The sequence below is a fragment of the Pseudorasbora parva genome, chromosome 3, assembly GCF_024679245.1.
Source record: "Pseudorasbora parva isolate DD20220531a chromosome 3, ASM2467924v1, whole genome shotgun sequence".
In the NCBI taxonomy this organism is placed as follows: Eukaryota; Metazoa; Chordata; class Actinopteri; order Cypriniformes; family Gobionidae; genus Pseudorasbora; species Pseudorasbora parva.
Genome location: NC_090174.1, coordinates 5,242,611 through 5,261,149, shown reverse-complemented (window position 1 = coordinate 5,261,149; position 18,539 = coordinate 5,242,611). Strand labels below are relative to the sequence as shown.

The 18,539-nt window shown below is 37.1% G+C and overlaps 1 protein-coding gene across 20 annotated transcripts in view; it reads left to right on the top strand.

Annotated features, from left to right (window-relative positions):
- The window catches only part of ank1a (ankyrin 1, erythrocytic a), a 185,352-nt gene that overhangs the window by 65,847 nt on the left and 100,966 nt on the right, over positions 1–18,539 (top strand). For 18 of the 20 annotated variants that reach the window (XM_067437632.1, XM_067437631.1, XM_067437629.1 and 15 more), the window contains one exon: positions 15,717–15,815. In XM_067437632.1, coding sequence (XP_067293733.1) covers positions 15,717–15,815 — 99 coding nt within the window. Of the gene's footprint in view, positions 1–8,875; positions 9,233–15,144; positions 15,171–15,437; positions 15,508–15,716; positions 15,816–18,539 lie in introns of those variants that run through there. The other 2 variants (XM_067437634.1, XM_067437638.1) reach the window with 2 other exon arrangements.

Here is an 18,539-nt window from a genome sequence, read left to right as displayed (position 1 = left end):
CTGGCCATCTAAATTTAATTTAAAATTTAAATTATATTTCTAACCACTGTTTTAGCAATTAGTGTGTATTATGTGTAAACATTGTAGCCCATTAAAAAAAAGACAAAGAAAAAAAAGAATCTGTTTAAAAATAAAGAGGGATACAAAGTTATTCACCCATTTGACTGTTTCTGAGTTTTGTATTAAAGGGATTTAACCATTAATCATTAATTATTCACCCTCATGTTATTCCAAACCCGTAAGACTTTCGTTCATCTTCAAACAAGATTTTTAATAAACTCTGAGAGATTTCTGTCCCTCCATTGACAGCTACGCAACGACCACTTTGACGCTTCAAAAAGTTCAAACTAATCCATATGAATTGAGCGGTTTAGTCCAAATTTTCTGAAGAGACACGGTCACTTTATATGATGAACAGATTGAATTTAGGCTTTTATTCACAAACATTCATCAACTCACACACATCAGTTGTGGTTAATGAAAGCTCATGCATGAGAACCAATGAGGTTCGTTCTCGAGTTACGCATCACATTTGAGCTTCTGCGAGAACCAATGAGGTTCATTCTCGTGTAACGCATCACGTTTGAGCTTCAGCAGAACCAATGAGGTTCATTCTCGTGTTACGCATCACGTTTGAGCTTCAGCAGAACCAATGAGGTTCATTCTCGTGTTACGCATCACGTTTGAGCTTCAGCAGAACCAATGAGGTTCATTCTCGTGTTACGCATCACGTTTGAGCTTCAGCAAGAACCAATGAGGTTCATTCTCGTGTTACGCATCACGTTTGAGCTTCAGCAGAACCAATGAGGTTCATTCTCGTGTTACGCATCACGTTTGAGCTTCAGGAGAACCAATGAGGTTCATTCTCGTGTTACGCATCACGTTTGAGCTTCAGCAGAACCAATGAGGTTCATTCTCGTGTTACGCATCACGTTTGAGCTTCAGCAGAACCAATGAGGTTCATTCTCGTGTTACGCATCACGTTTGTTCATCATTAGGCCTGTCGATAATATTGTCGTTTTGAGACCATTTTCATCTAAAATAATGATAATGGCATAATAATGCAGGTACACCGTTTTCAAGATCAATTAACCTTTATTTCTAAAGACTATTTAACACTGAAAACAGAAAACATTTAAAATATACACAATAAATAAACAAAACCAAAAACAATAAAAGCAATGGACTCTTTTGTCTGTTTACAAAAAATTCACTTGAATAAATACCAAAAAACAATGGATGAAAACTGCAACGGATGATTGTGTTTTAGGCGCATCTTAGGGCTGGCACGGTTCACAAAGCCCACGGTTCGGTTCGTGTCACGGTTTTTGTTTCCTCTGGTTTTGCACACCAGAACTTTGTCTGACGCGGCGCTGCTGCTGTTATTGATGTACAGGGAAGCCCTATACTTTATGTTAAATATTAATATATTCCCTATTGATACAGAAAAGACAATGTCGGCAGTGGCCTATTGGCCAAACATATCTATGGTATTGACGGCAAAATAGGCTACAGAATATTTCAGTCTGTGTTGACAGGTGCAATTGTTCAAAATCGATAATTATGTTGTTTTTTTATTATTACAGTTAGGCCTATATTTGCATTTATGTTAACCTACAGACTTTCAAACATGAATGTCTTTTATTAATATGTATTCGTGTCAAATTTACATATAAACATCTTTTTCTATTCTATTTTGCCTGGAAAAGCTTCCAACACGCTCGCGTGTCGCGTGAAATATAGGCGTCTCTTCTATTTCTAGCATGCACGCGCGTGCGTGTCACGCAGGCAGTGTGCAAACTCCAACCTGTTAACATGGGAGCCGAAATAAAAACGGACACGCCACGCAGCTGAGACGCTCAAGGCACGTTTGCAGTGTGTCCCCTGCCTAAGCGGTCACCGACAGAGACGAGGAAAACAAAAAACAATCATACAAATAGAAATGATCACAGCCGGAACAATTATCAAGCTCAAATTTTTTTTTTTTTATCGTGCTATTAATTAATTTATTGACTATCGCGACAGGCCGATTCATCATATAAATTGAACGTGTCTCTTCAGAAAATTTGGACTAAACCACCCAATTCATATGGATTCATTTTACGATCTCTTTATGAACTTTTTGAAGCATCAAAGTATTAGTTGTGTAGCTGTCAATGGAGGTTTTTAATCAAAAAGAGCTTTATTTGTGTTTCAAAGATGAACGAAAGTCGGTTACACTTTATTTTAAGATGTTATTGTTACAGTGTAATTATATATTTAAGTACTGATCAATAATAATTAGCTTACTATAGGGTAAGGGTAGGATTAGGATTTAGTTAAGGGTCATGTAATTATGCATAATATGCATAAACTATCCCTTTCAGCTCACAGCGGGCCTGTGCAATGGCAAAAAACATTTGCTTTCCAGAATGTTTCTTTGTGGCATGATCCAAAGTGGGTCACTTCCAATGTAGACATGGTTTAGGTCTGAACAAATGTTATTCTATCATCAATTAACCGTTAGTGTGTACTTGTGTATGTGTTTGTTTGATCAGTTTTTTCCTAATAACTCAAGTGTAAAAGGTAGATTTAGAAGTCAGTATTGAATTTCTGATATGTGCAATGAGCACTGATTGACTCATGTCACATTTATCAAGCAATGTCATGTTTCTTGCTCTTATGTTTTAAATATGAATTTGCTGTTTGCCTAGGTAAATGACCCTCAATGGATGATTGTGCTTTATTGAATGTTCATGTTACATACATGAGGGATGTGTAAGAGGTTGTTCTTTTAGCCAGATCAAGCGGATTGTTGAAATGGAAAAACGTCTAGAAAACGGGCAAAGCGATAGATTGTGTTCAGTTCTTTCCAATCCCTTTTATTGGTCTTTTGCTAATTATCAAACAGTGAAGTCCAAGTATTAACTGACACTAGAAAGGTACAGATTGCACAACAAAAGCTGGATTTTAAATTACAAAAGCTGGTGTTTTAGATCTGTACTTTTTAAAAAGTGGATACAATCAATACAATTAAGTGCATTCCTTCTTTTTCACAAGGGTGTAATCAAAAAGTCAAAATCCTCACGTACTACTGAATTATTTGCTTTTGCTATTTAAAGAATACTGTGCTTAATGTTCCCCTCTAGAACAACAATTGCTTTTTCATTATAAAATTAGTTTTAATGATAAACAAAAGCAATAGAAATCCATATTGCATATCTAATCGCAAAATATACTTCACCAGGTTTGGCAGGCAGTATTCGTATTGTCACACTAACGGCTAATAAAAAAGACACGCATCTTCCCTTCAATTTGTTTGATTCAGTTTGTTTTGTTCTAGTGATGAACAATGAATGCGTGTGAACTGACTATATTGTGTGGTCCAGGCCTAATGTAAGTATTCCTACATTAACATCCTTGTTTGTCCTGAAACAATATTTCTATTAGATTTTGGGGGTAAGATGAGGTTTGAGGTTGGCTTGAAAAACATTATCATCATCCATAATTGTCTCTGATTTTAGTGGTTGGATATGGTTTCAGCTGGGTTAAGGGAAAGGGTTGAGGCTATAATTGATTGATTTAGGAATGCTATTCCAGGGATCAGGGATAAGAAAGGACACTGATCCAGGGATCCATGTCCTGCTTAAAATACAACATCAAGAGATCCAGATCAAGGAAGTCGGCCATGTCTTGATCAGGAAGCAAATGCTGCAGTCTTTAACACCACAGTATTTCATTCTGGTCTTGATTAGGCCCCATTTGTCTCACAAGGACTGTGTGTTGACTAGCAGGATACTTGGCAGGTGTATGCATGGCTCTCAGCCTCGCTTTCTTCTGAAGCACTTCCCATTATGTTTGTTTGTGTGTTGCTTGCTTTTACTGCTTTTATTCTGCAGAATCTCTCCTGGCGTAACCTTGTTAATGAAGTTGTTGCTGTTGTCCATTGTTTAGGTGCATTTGTTGGGGATATGTGTAAGGGAAACAGGTCTATTTAGGGGAATTCATACTCTGGGAAAACCCAGACAACTTCCGGCAAATTTAGATTTTCTCTGTAAGTAGTCTGACAAAGAGCTCAAACCCATTTCTAAATCCGTCGAAATCGTGGAACCAATCAGAAACATCGGGGCGCGCTTTAGACGATGTCGACAGCGCAGTGACGGTGAAGGAGGCAGATTTTGTACATTACAAAGATCGATGCCACCGTGGAACATCACTCGTTCGAATCGGCAATCGCGTCTGTTTTAAGCGATATAAACTTTTCTTTTGCGTTAAAAGCTGAGCAAAGAACAACACTCGGCTACCAGATATGGATTAACGTTACACCGGCTACTTTGACGAGGAGGATGGGAAGTGTGTGTGATCATATGCTAATGCCACTGTATCTGGCCGTTCTGTACTTATTTCCTCACACTAGATCTGGTAATAATGTAAAAATTGTAAATAAATAACTAGCGTAACTATGCTCAAGTCTGAAAATGTTCTATTAAAAATGACTGAATTTGAAAAAAGTTTGTGTGAGACAATTTTCCAAAGACTCGTCAATATTATTATATTTTTGAAATATTGCAAATCGCGTTCTAATCCAAATGCCTTACACCAGGGTCAAATGCGATCAGAGCTCTGTTTTCTGTTCGACTGTTAATCTGAGATGTTTCAGTCGGTCTGAGATGCTATTAGGGTTTTCCAAATTTTGAAAAAAGGTTGCTGGAGTGGCGGTGAACACCAGCTATTATCATATTTCTTTTACAACAACAGCAAAAGTCGTCAGAAGCCATTGCTACATCTTCCTCGAAATCACAATCAGAGAATAGCTGTCTTAGGGTCAGATGTATCCGCTCAGCACAGCAATCGTCATCTCCTTCATCGCTCTGATTGGTTTTAGATCTATCCAATTGTGCCCAGGAAAAAGTTGTGTAGCCACCTAAAATATGCTAGGAAAACAAAGATAAGGTCTTCAAGACATTAACTACGAAATATGCATGCTTTTTGCAACTGCAAAGACATCAAACAATTCCAAAGGATTAATCAGCTGTTGTAATTCTGGATCGAAACTCTCACTTCATGCCCTCAACTCTTTTCTCTCCTCTTCCTGGTGTAAGGAGGAACATGGAGGAGTTCAGGACAATCCATAACTAGTTTAACACAAACATGCAATTCAGAAAATTACCTCACAGGTAAAGAAGTGTTTCGAACATGCATATAGCAAGTAATATCTACCATTTACCAAGATTCAAACGGTTATGAATCAGTGTATTGATTCATGATTCGGATCGCCAATGTCACGTGATTTCAGCAGTTTGACATGCGATCCAAATCATGAATCAATACACTGATTCATAACCGTTTGAACCTTTGTTTGAGGATTGAAAACAAACCCAAAAGAGAAGACAATGCTGAATAAAGTCGTAGTTTTTGTTATTTTTGGACCAAAATGAATTTTCGATTCTTCAAGAGATTCTAATTAACCCACTGATGTCCCATATGGACTACTGATGATGTTTTTATTCCCTTTCTGGACATGGACAGTATAGGGTGCATACACTTTCATTGAAGGAAAAGAAAAGCTCTCGAACTAAATATAAAATATCTTAAGCTGTGTCTGAAGATTAACGGAGGTCTTACGGGTGTGGAACGACATTAGGGTCATTAATGACATCAATTTCATTTTTGGGTGAACTAACCCTTTAAAGACTTTAATAGGCTATTTATTTTTAAACTTAAACATTTTTATATTTTAATCTGGACTACAACATGCCCTAATGATTAGAAATGTTCTGATTATTAGTTATTGTTCAGTAAAACTTTGAGACATACGGCTTCATTAGTTAACATGTTAATTCATTATTACCAAACTGACAATGAAAAGTAATGTTAATTTCTTAGTTACTGTTTAATAACATTACTAAAATCAAAAGAACATATTTAATGAACCTAAGATAAAACTAACAATGATCAGTTGTATTTCTTAACTAACACTCAAAATCCACTTTCTGTAACAAATGTAGCTATTGCTCAATCTTAGTTAATGCATTAAATAATGAGACCTTATTGTAATGTGTTACCTGATGTTCTTTATAGCCTAATTCTTTTGCACTTTAATCAGTTTGAAATTTGTACTTTTATATATTTTTGGTGGATTGTATTATTGTATTTAAACATTCTGAGTTATTTTTATTACAAAAAGAGTTCTTAAACCTGTTATACCATGACCACTTTTTTGCCACTATTTTCAATATTGTGATAATACCGTATACAGTGATAAAAGCTTACAATTAATCGCAACATGAAAAATTGATATCGGCACATGCCTAGTCTGAGTAGCTTTTCTAGAAAGAAAAGGACTCTGCAGAATGAATGTACTATTGACTGGACACTGTCAGAAAAAACTTGCTTAGCATGTAACTGGGGAAGTACCCTTAAACGCAAAACTTTTGATTTGATCTATCCCTAATTTGTACATATAAGTCCATTAGAGTAGTAATATGTACCATTGGGGTACTACTACAAATCATTTAGGGGTGAATTAGATACAAAGATGTCCATTTGAGTTTTCTGTCCCAGACGAGCAGTTGAACCTCTAAAGGTAGATTATTTTCTGAGAGTGTGGATGGTATGTGGGATGCACATGGCAGACCGTTGTCCAGTGTGGTGCCAAGGTCCTTGGCTGTATATGTGTGGGGAAATGACTGTGTTGTATATGACGAGGTCTTGGCAAGGATGTTTCTTGGCTGGGATGTAGAGCAGTTTTCAGTAAATTCCACTTCAGATGATGGGCATTTATCCATGCACAAATACTTCCAGACATTTCCAGGTGATAACTTTTCTAAGCAGTCAGAATACAAGTAGCTACTAATCTTTGTGGAACATAAATGGGTAGTGGTTTGGAGATCAAGCAGATCCCCAAGCCTGCAATGTCTATTTTATTGAGGTTAAACAGGAGGATTTGATGGTTTATTGAATGCTGCTGATAGATCTAGTAGAATGCATGACTGATGACAGGTTGGCTGTCTTGGCTGTATTGAGTACTTTATTCACCGTGATTAGTGCAAGCCTTTTAAGGAATCCTCTGAAATATGGTTAAAATTCATTAATACGGTAACACTTTAATATGGGGAACACATATTCACTATTAACTATGACTTTTGCCTCAATAAACACCTAATTTACTGCTTATTAATAGTTAGTAAGGTAGTTTTTGTAGCGTTTAAGTTTAGGTATTGGGTAGATTAAGAGATGTAGAATAAGGTCATGCAGAATAAGGCATTAATATGAGCTTTATAATTGCTAATAAACAGCCAATATCCTAGTAATACGCATGATAATAAACAACTAGACTGTCAGAAAAAAAGTCACTGGGGCGGTACCCTAAGGTACAAAACCAAAAAGGTATTCATATGTACCTTTAAGGTACTACTATGTTCCTTTAAGTTACTAATCTGCACTCTTAAAGTACTGATATGTACCTTTTAAGGTATTAATATGTACCATTTAGGTACAAAAATTTACCTTTTCACTTTTGGTTTTGTATGTTTGTGTGTATTTATGTATATTTGTATGTTATTTGTATGTGTATATCTTTTATGTGTATATTTTAATTTTGTAAAGCACTTTGTGACCTTTTTTCTGTGAAAAGTGCTATAGAAATAAAGCTTACTTACTTACTTACTTACTTACTTACTTACTTTTGTACCTTAGGGTACCGCCCCAGTGACAGCGCTGTACCTTTTTTTCTAAAAGTGTAGTTAATAACTGAACTTGAAAATAAAGTGTTACCATTAATACTTAATTTTGGATAGAGAGGTTGCAGTGACCTACAAAAGCACATTCGCGAGTGCAGATGTGGTAATATACCTTTTATTTATCACATTATAGCCCAAGATTATCGAACAGTTTCTCAAGGATGTTTGCACTGCAAAAAGTGCTTTTCTTACTTAGTATTTTTGTCTCGTTTCCAGTCCAAATATCTAAAACTTCTTAAATTAAGAAGCATTTACTAGTCAAGCAAAAGAAAATTATCTGGTTTTGGGGGAAAATAACTCAAAATTGAGTGAGTTTTTGCTTAAAATTAGCAAAAAAATCTGCCAATGGGGTAAGCAAAATAACATTAATTCAAACAGAAAACAAGATTTGCTTACCCCATTGACAGATTATTTTGCTAATTTTGAGTTATTTTCCCCCAAAACCAGACAATAACTTTTGCTTTAGATATTTGGACTGGAAACAAGACAAAAATACTAAGTAAGAAAAGCATTTTTTGCAGTGTGTAAGGGATGCATTTTAAGACATTTAATGTGTATGTGTCACTTTCAAACCAAGCAGTAATGACTGGAGAAAGTTCACCGAGCAGCTATAAATGTGACTGCACCTTTATTTCTTGAAAGAATTAAAGACGAGTGCTCTTGATTCTTGAGTCACCTCAAAGGGCTGTGTGATTCATTGCCATTACAATAAATCCCCTAAAGGGAATCACCATGGCGATCCCAATTCCTCAAGCCAGGACGTTTGCTAGAAAGCTCCCCCATTTTAATTGATAACCTAAGTTCTAGATGTACTTTCTCTTCGGCCACTTCTGCAACACGCATTTATACGGGTGCATACCATTGGCATAGATGTGCTTTTCCCAGCATGGTTCTAGGAGAGAGAGGACGGAGGGGCCTTTTCAGGCTGGGAGTGACAGATCTTTTATTGAAAGAGACTGGGCCCCCCTCATACACACTCTCACACACATACACACACCATGCCCTCCCCATCCGTGTCTGGTCCATTGTCACCAGGCTTGGTACTCCTGAAGTACCCCCCACCCCACCCCTCCAAGGGTCTTTGTCACTGTAAGTCCTTCTGCAGACTGAAACAGTGCCAAAGCTCAGATACACACACACATAATGTGTCCTTTTCCACAAGGCTCATTCAGAAAGGCCCTTTGCTTGTCAGAATGCATCGAGCAATTTTGCGTGGATCGAGAACGCTCTACGGAATGGAAAAATGTGGGGGGAGACTTATGCTATTATCTAGTTTTGGCTAGAAGTGTGTGTGTTGGTGTGTCGATATTGACAGCATTCCTCTGGAGATAAACCTTCTGGCCTCAAAGCCCCCAGCCCCACCCATCCCCTCACAAGTGTGTGTGTGTGTGTGTGCAGGGGGAAAGGGGCAGTGCCCGGACCCCTACACCCAGATAGTGTAACAGGAAAGCAGTGAGGCAAAGACGTAGAGAGGGTGCACTGGGATGCCAATGAACACCATCATTTGTGGAGTAAGTACGGCTTTCCTAAAGATTCCTTCATCTACTTTGTTGTTGTTTTTAGATGTTGAGAAGATTCTCGATAGTTGGAAGCTTCCTTAGGTTTCCAAATTGCCCCAAAATACTTCACTGATGTCGATGGGGGCATGTTGCTTTTAAACCCCAACCCAAACTATTATAGGCAGTCATATTTTTTCACATTTTTGCAGAGAGAAAGAGCGAAATCTGCATTGTTGCAAAATGTTCTTTCAAGTAAGTTTAAAAAGATGCTTCATGTCATAACATACTGGTTGTAAGTGTAGTATAACAGAATCAACTTACATATATGCTCTTTATTTTGGACTTGTACTTGTGTATGTACAGTGTACTTACCTAAGGAAGTACTTATAAGGTAACTACACGGGTTAAAGTTAGGTTTAGGTGTAGGCTCAGGGTTAGTACCATTTATTACCCAGTTATAGTCATTTCTATAATAAGTACATAGTATGTACATGGAGAACAGACTGTTTAATTTATTATAAGGTGTCATTGTTACAGTGTAATTATATATTTATGTACTAAATAATATTTAGTAACTACATGTCCGTACTATAAGGTTAGGGTAGGATTAGGTGTGGTTGAGGGTTAGTTGCATGTAATTATGCATCATTTACTGTTATCACTATGGTAAGAACATGTCACATATGTAACAAGGACTCTGTGAAATAAGTGTTACCATAAATTTCTACTGATAACGGCAATAAAAGTAATTTATAAGCTCCTAAAGATAACAATTGCAAATGTTCTTTCTTTACATGAGATGCAAAAAATATGCATTAAAAAGATACAAATATTTATATTCATACATGAAAAAACCGTGGCATGAACAGAAAAACCTTTGCACTTGGCTTATAAATTGATGCAGGGTACTTTTAAAAGAGGAAATCAAACTCTCACCTTCATCTTTACAAGAGTTACAGGAAAACTCACATTCGATTCGTTCTTTGATGCAAATTTAACTTGTTCCCAACACTAAAATTAAAATGTATAGCTTTCTTTAAAAAAAATATAAACCAAATTATGACAGTTATTTTAGTGTGTTTATGAAGTCAGTTCTTCTCAAGTTCACACAGGCGTGAGGAACCAAAGGTGTACTTCATCTCACTAGATATGTGACGATTACCTAATTAAAAATGTCTGTTTTATATATATATAGTGTTAAATGTTTTCTTTGTAAAGTGTATTACTGTTCTTTAAAACAAATGCTACATAGTTTGATATTCTGTTGTCTAATACTTAATGTAATGGAAATACAATTTATAGACTTTTAGATGTAGCTTAAAAATCCAAATACTGTTGGGGCAAATGCATATATACTGTAATATAAGGTAACTATGGGTTAGGGTTAGTACCTAGTTATTACCCAGTTATTGTAATTAATATAAGTACATAGAATGTACATGGGGACCAGGACTGTAAAATAAAGTCCTACCATTTATTTTAGTGTCCTCATTACGTTACATGTACTTACTGCAACATGTAACGTAAGTACACTTACATGCAACTATTCCTAAACCAAACCCTTATTCCTAACCCCAACCCTATAGTTAGTGCATTAATATTACTCAAATGTATAACAACATCACCTTTAAACTAAAGTGTAACCCTTAGCACTTCACCTAAAAACAGAAAAGCTGTTTATTTTAATGCATTTTGTCCGTTCATTTACACAACAACAAAGTTTTGGGGGCCTGAAAACGCAAGCTTTTGGGAAAAATTTCAAAGTGCACGTTTTTGAAAACGAAGCCATTATCGTCTCCGTGTAAACTTAAAAAAAAAATTGTTTTTGCAGATCACTTTGACAACGTTGTCGTCTGTATGGGGAAAAAATACTTTTCAGTTTTTAGTACATCGTTATCGTGTAAACGTAGCATTAATGTGTCTAACATTACATGTAACTAACCCTAAACCAAACCCTAACCCTTGACCTTAACTCTATAGTAAGTAATTAATATTACTCAGTACTTATTTGAGTGAGTACAATGTAACTACCTCACCTTACAATAAATAATGTAACCAAAATATATAACAACATGTACTGTAGGTTTAGGGTTTGGTTTAGTGTTAGTGGCTTGAAATTATGTATAATTAATTACCTGTTACAGTATTACTATAGTAAATATTTTTGCTTGTAGGTCACCAAATTTGAATTTGTAGCTCAGACTTCACAAAGAGAATTGTGAAAAGGTGACAACCATCCAACCCACTATAGTTTAACGTTTAATTGACTTACAGTTCTTTTATCATTCATTTGCAAACATCAACACAAACATATTTTCTCCGTTGTTTAAACAGTGCGCAGTACATTCAGTAGTACATTACAGTAGTTATCTGTTCACTTGATCTAATTATATAAAGCAGGAATGGTCAGTGAAACGAGCCTTATGTTACCCATTCACAGCACACACATAAGAAAATTGTTATTATGCATTCTGCAGATTTCTCAGTTGGTATGAGAGTATCTATGTTGAGTGAGTCGAGGTTTTTACAGGAAATGCACTAAAAGACTGAAATGCCCAGCAATGCATGTGGTCCAAAACACACCAACATCACACACATTTCTTCATTTATGATCCTGGATAATGCTGGATGTTCATCATCTGGACTTCCGATGTGGAGCGAGAGAAGGCAGCCTTTTTAAAACATGCATTTAAAACAAACTGCAGTTGGCAGAGAGAGATTTTATGCTCTCAGTCATGCAGGATTTAGGCATTCATTACTAATACACAAATATAGCAACGCAAAAATATGTGTGAGCCTCATTTTATGGCGCATCATTCGTGGGAAATGCACATCGCCACCTGCTCTCGCTGATGTTTGCCATGCAAGCAGAGTTATTTTGATGGATTGGATCCTCTCTGTGTGTTTCCCCTTCATCTACGTGTGTGTTTCTCAGTAGAGGGCAGTTTAAAGACTGGGTTTTTTCACTTGCTCCGTCTCTCTCTGGGATGCAGTCATAAACATACACACTGCAGTGTTGCGTCTCAGTGATGTCATCCTGTCTGCTGCAGTACTCTTGATCTGAGAGAGAGGGGTGGGTGGGAACGTGCTTTAAAAAAATCTTTTTTCATAATATTATTATAGGTTTTATTAGCTATTAACATTATTGTTTGCTTTGTGCCAGGATTTCATTGAAAGTTTTATCTTTTACAGGGAAGAATCAACAGGACTGCATTACTCTAATAAATGTTGAGTTTTGTTTCTAAATTAATCCTTTGGTAACAGTACTTGTCAGGGTGTATTTTCCAAGAAAACCCATCCATTGTGGCAGCTATTGAATCATGCAATATTAATAACTTGTCCATGAGGAGGTTTAGATTTCGGTGGACATTCATTCTTTATTCATGCTTTATTTCACTATTTCCCTTTTGAACCGGAAGGGTCAAAACAGCATCTTTTGCTGCGTTTTATTTGTTTTCTCGGCACATTGCGGTACGCTGTATAGAAGTGTGGAGAATATGGTGACCCAGAGGCAAAGAATTAGGCGTGGTCTACATGATCGCCTCCACTGCCTTATCATCTGCAAACACATTTTACACATGTACTGGGGAAAGACTAGGAAGAAATGACTTAATATCAGTTTTGCACATGCATCAATACATTACTGAAATGACTAATACAAAATAAAACTTTTTTTCATCTTAAAGGGATACTTCACCCAAAAATGTCTCCCTAATGTTTTTCCAAACCTGTATGAGTAACCAGTTGACAGCACCTATTGACTTCCAAAGTGGGAAAAAAATACTACGGAAGTCAATGGATAACTTCAACTCTCTGGTTGCCAACATTTTTTTAAATATCATCTTTTGTGTTCAACAGAACAACATTATTTTACAGTGTCTTTGTTACAGGTTGCATGTACTCGCCAAATAAAAGTAAATTATGCATAATTACATTCAACGAACCTAATGTTGTTCATTAATATTACTCAGTACTGAAATATATAATTACACTGTAATAATGAAACCTTAAAAAATGTAAACCGAATAAAGAAACTCATACAGGTTTGGAATAGCATAAGATTTTGGGGTGAACTATCCCTTTAATGGTTGAGATGGGGCTTTTCCTACTGTTTTTAGCAGTTACCCACAGACAACAACCAACATATACATCAACTTGTGACCTTTGATCAAATAAATTTTATTTTAGCACTACTTCAACTTTTTAGTGATTTTTAAAGTATACTAAATCAAACTAAGATTAATTATGTTCTTTTCTTTGAGAGATAGGAATATAGGACGATTTTAATGGATGGCATGAGACCATCTCTTTTGTTTTGTGCAAAATGGCATGTGGTGTTAGGATACGCAACTATAAAATTAGTGTATTCATATAGTATTTAAAAAAATAGAAAGCCAGTTTTACGTTGGATTTGTGAAGTGTGCATCCAGGCATGCTTTTTGTACCAATATTTACCATAACCGTTGCCTCTGCACAACATGAGGTGGTGTGTGTGACTTCAGGTTATAGGTAAATTAGTGTTAAGATGAGCACAAGGACAGTACGTGCTGATGTAAGCTCTGCTGCTTTTTTTTCTGTGTAAACATGCACTAGACAGACGTCTGACATTGCACTGCATCTCGTGTTCGAGACCCTCCTTCCTTTTCCATTCATCAGCGCATTTATTATTGTGTACTATTATGCGTTTTAAGAGCTAAACCGCATTATGTGATCATCCCCTTACGCATGTTAATCAGAAGTGATTTTCTTTTTTTGTCAAATTGGACAGGTAATGAAACTAAAGTGCTTAAATATAATTTCCCACTATAGTTTACCACTATTTTGGTGCTGATGTGTGAATGGGATCTTACTGGTAAGAAGACGGAGCGCCGTTGTTTGTGTATTGCAACATTAGTGTATTTACCGGAAAAGTCGCTCTGGTAATTTTACTGTAATTTACTACGGTGTTAAAGGGACTTAAATGAATTTGGGGTTGGTAAGATGTTTTAATGTTTTTGAAAGAAGTCTTTTCTGCTCACCTAGGCTGAATTTATCCTACTTGATTAAAAATACAGTAAAAAAAATTATATTGTGAAATATTATTGCAATTTAAAATAATTGTTTTCGATTGTGATATATTTTAAAATGTAGTTTATTTCTGTGATCAAAGTGAATTTTCAGCATCATTACTTCAGTCTTCAGTGTCACATGATCCCTTAGAAATCAGTCTAATATTGCTGCTCTAGAAACATTTTACTGACCCCAAACTTTTGAACGGTAGTGTGTAAGTGTGTGAACTCTGACAGAGCCAGCGAGATGGGGGAGAAAAATTGTGCTCCTAATTCTTGGGCGGTCACTAAGTCATCCCCATGCCAACTCACTCTTTATTGTTCTGCATGTGTGTCGTGTCTCTATGTTCTTGTCAAGGATGTTTGATCAGCGGGAAGCAGAAGGTACACACACACACTCACACATTCCGACTGTGATCACCACAGCAACAGCAAAACCGATACAACGTACTTAAACTGATTCAAAAGAACATCTCAGGTTCAAGGACGGGTTGATGAGTGGAAATCTGTTCATCTGACCTTAAGACACGGAAGCGGATCCACGTGTGGGATTAAAACCGAAGGGTGTCGCTCGGGAATTTGTAAATGTGTTTCTAGATTGACTTTCTAGAAATCTTTTAATCATTGGGTGAAGATGTCAAAGCTTTGAGTGTGTTTATCGTACAGAAGAAACCATGGTACAGTAATTGATTTATTTGAATTAATTACACAATTTTATTAAATTCTCACACCCCAGCTGCAGTTCCTTCGTGAAAACGCTGGTATGTGAGTGAAAATGTGATTATTTTTTATTCCTGTGTTGTTGTATGTGAGTAAGTATAACAAATAAGTTTGTCTACACGTTCATATAATGTCATTATTATTTCAGACTTGATGCCAAAAATTCTTAATATGTTTTTAAAGTGATTTTTTTCTCTTTTGCCAATCTTTTTTCTCTTTCTAGCCACTGCGCTGATCGAATTCTCTTGAATTCTTACTCTTTCTTATGTGGTATTATATCGCTCAATAGCACTGACTGTTGAATGAAACACAGTTTCGTGGCTATATGTTAAATATTAAAAGACCCTATGAAATCAAAATCTTTCAGTCTACAATGCTAGTGTACTTCTTAAAGTAGACAAAATAAACTTTTAACAGATATACAGTACACATCTGTCTTTCTCTTCCAGGAAGAAAGTACCTAAAATATTGATCATCTTGGAAGGAAATTGTAAAATTTCATGGGAGCTTTACACTTTGGTGTGTGTACAGTAATGTATTTGTGGATGTATTTAATGTTGTTGTTTTTTCTGGTGTTGCCTCATTTTGTTGTTGTTGCTGTCTTTAAAACATTATACTGCTATTTATCAAGTTTCTTGGTACGATTTTTTAACTTTAAACACTCATGTGAGATTCTTCGATTTTTTTAAAATGCTGTCCTCTTGTATTACTTCCTGTATTTTTCTCAGGATGCTACCACCAGTTTCCTCCGTGCAGCTCGCTCAGGTAATCTGGAAAAGGCTCTAGACCACATCAAGAATGGCATCGACATCAACACAGCCAATCAGGTAAGACTCCCTCAACGCAGCCAATCATGTCATCTGTGGTTTTTCAAAAGAGAAATAAATGTCTGATTGACAGTTATCATTGTGGTCCATTGGGCTTCTGAAGCTTAGCTGTTTGAGTCACAGTCAGGCTTCAGTAAGAGGTGAAGTGTCCTCTTGCAGAAGTGAATGGTCTTACAGATAAATGTGTGATCTTAAGGAGTGCCCTAGAAGACAAAATGTGATCAAAATCCAGCATAACCAAGCATGAATTCCATGTTGGTCCAGGTTGGTTTATGCTGGATAGAGTGCAATGCAAAATATGCCTTGTGCCCTGCAGTGCTGTATTTTTCAGCAGGGTTGTCTCTAGATGATGGATCGTGCACACAGTTGCATAAGTGCTCATATGACACAGGGCCACCTTGCTCACAGTGGTAGTGCGACTTCATTATTTCTGTGAAGTGGCAACAGTCCTTACACTTTTAAAAATAACGTTTCCACAGTGATGCCAAAATAAGAACCATTTTCGGTTTCCCAAAGAGCCTTTCAGTGATCAATTCTAAAAGTCACCTTTTTTCCTTTGTGTGAAGACCATTTAAAAAAATCTAAAGAACCCTTTTGTACTATAAATGACCTTTTGTGGAAAGGAAAGGTTCTATGGATGTCAAAGTTTCTTCGTGGAACCATCAGTAGAGGGTATGCATTGATGTCACTTTCCTGCCGGAGTGAGTGGCAAACGAGCCTAGTGCACGACTGGATTTAATAGGGGAAACTACAAAACCGCGAGTAAAACAAATGATTTTTAGTTTAAACTAAAGGTTGGACTCCATATAATGTTCCTTACAACTTACCAAAGATCCAGTGATCCATGCAGCTTTGGGATCGTGTTTTTTCTGACATTTATATAAGCCTGATTTAGACGCTGGGAAAATACATAAAGCAAATTTGCCTGTGAACTCCTTATTAATACAATATAGGTAGGTCTAAATCTGAGTGATCACTTGTATCAATGTTATATATCGTCATATAGTCCAGCCCTAAGAGTTTTATACTTTTTGTCAGTGTTTATTTTAAAAACATAAAATGATGTAGATTATTAGATGGTAAATATTTAATTGATGAGGTGTAAATATAATAGATAGGGTATGATTTTACCCCAAAAGTCAACATATTGACACAAAATGATAGCTGCAAATCCACGTTTCGCTGCCTGGAGTCACGTTGTTTCTGTGAACTGCAGCGATCCATTTACTTCTCCTTTCTGTAGCTTTTGGCAATCTGAGAAAATACACCTTTCTTTTTCTTGTCAATCTCAAAGCTCTTTCCCGTTTTAGATGTAGTTTGTGTTTTTCGCGGCTGAAAACCAATGCTGTCGCTCAGTGTTTTTGACACTCAGTGGGCGTATCTGCAGCGACTCTGGCCGATGGTGACGTCACGTGCATACTCTCTATTAAAAAACTTTATTTTTTAACAGTGAGCGCTGCCGATCAGAAGAACCATACCTATAATAGGAAGGGGATCTAAATTTTTCTGGACTTTACTCCAGAGATGAACAAAGCGATGAGAGCAACTTCGGGATAAGCCAGGGATTCGGTATGAAAGGCCTTTCCCAGCCAGTTTAACAGTGAATTTCAACTGCAGTGAAACCCTATTCACAGTGGGGCGGCAGTGGCTCAGTGGATCATGTAGGTTGTCTGCAAACCGAAAGGTTGGTGGTTCAATCCCCGGGTTCCACCTGACCAAGTGTCGAAGTGTCCATGAGCAAGACATCTAACCCCAGCTGCTCCCGACGAGCTGGATGGTGCCATACATGGCTGACATCGCCGTCGGTGTGTGAATGGGTGAATGTGAGGCAAAGATGTAAAGCGCTTTGGATGGCCATAGGGTCTGTTAAAAGTACTATATAAATGCAGTTCATTTACCATTTACCACAGTCAATGGCATCTATGCTGGTGATAGAGATCAGGACAGTATAGGTTTAATGTTTGGTTCAGGTTTAAGGACTGTTCTTCTTTGGTTAACATATTCGGTCTGTCTAAAGGTCTAAATAATTGTATATCACCCTGCAGCCCAAGATTGGTTTCCCACTGAAGCTAAGCAGGGCTGAGCCTGGTCAATACCTGGATGGGAGACCAACTGGAAAAACTAGCTGGCTGCTGGTAGAGGTGTTACTGAGGCCAGCAGGGGGCGCTCACCTTGTGGTTTATGTGGGTCCTAAAGCCCCAGTGCAGTGATGGAACACTATAACAACTCTAACAAGCACCGTCCTTCAGATTAGACGTTAAACCGAGGTCCTAACTCTCTGTGGTCATTAAAAATCCCAGGATGTCCTTCGATAAAGAGGATCCTGACCAAATTTGCTGACCTCCTGACCTCCTAATCATCCCCCTATCCTCATTGGCTTCATCACTCTGTCTCCTCTCCACCAATCAGCTGGTGTGTGTTGGGCGTTCTGGTGCAATATGGCTGCCGTCCATCATCCAGGTGGTGCTGCACATTGGTTAGGGTTGAGATGATTCCCCCCTCCTATATGTAAAGCACTTTAAGGACCCAGAAAAGCGCTATATAAATGTAACAGATTCTAATTATAAGTTTGTACATGGTGCGAGCTTGGACACGCTTGCATAGATTATACGTCTTTTTACCAGGTTTTTGTGCTGAAACAGTTGGTACACGATATGATGGTGGCAATTGGATAAGCGTTTGCACTAAACATGGAGTCAGAGGAGGAGATGGTACGTTTCATTG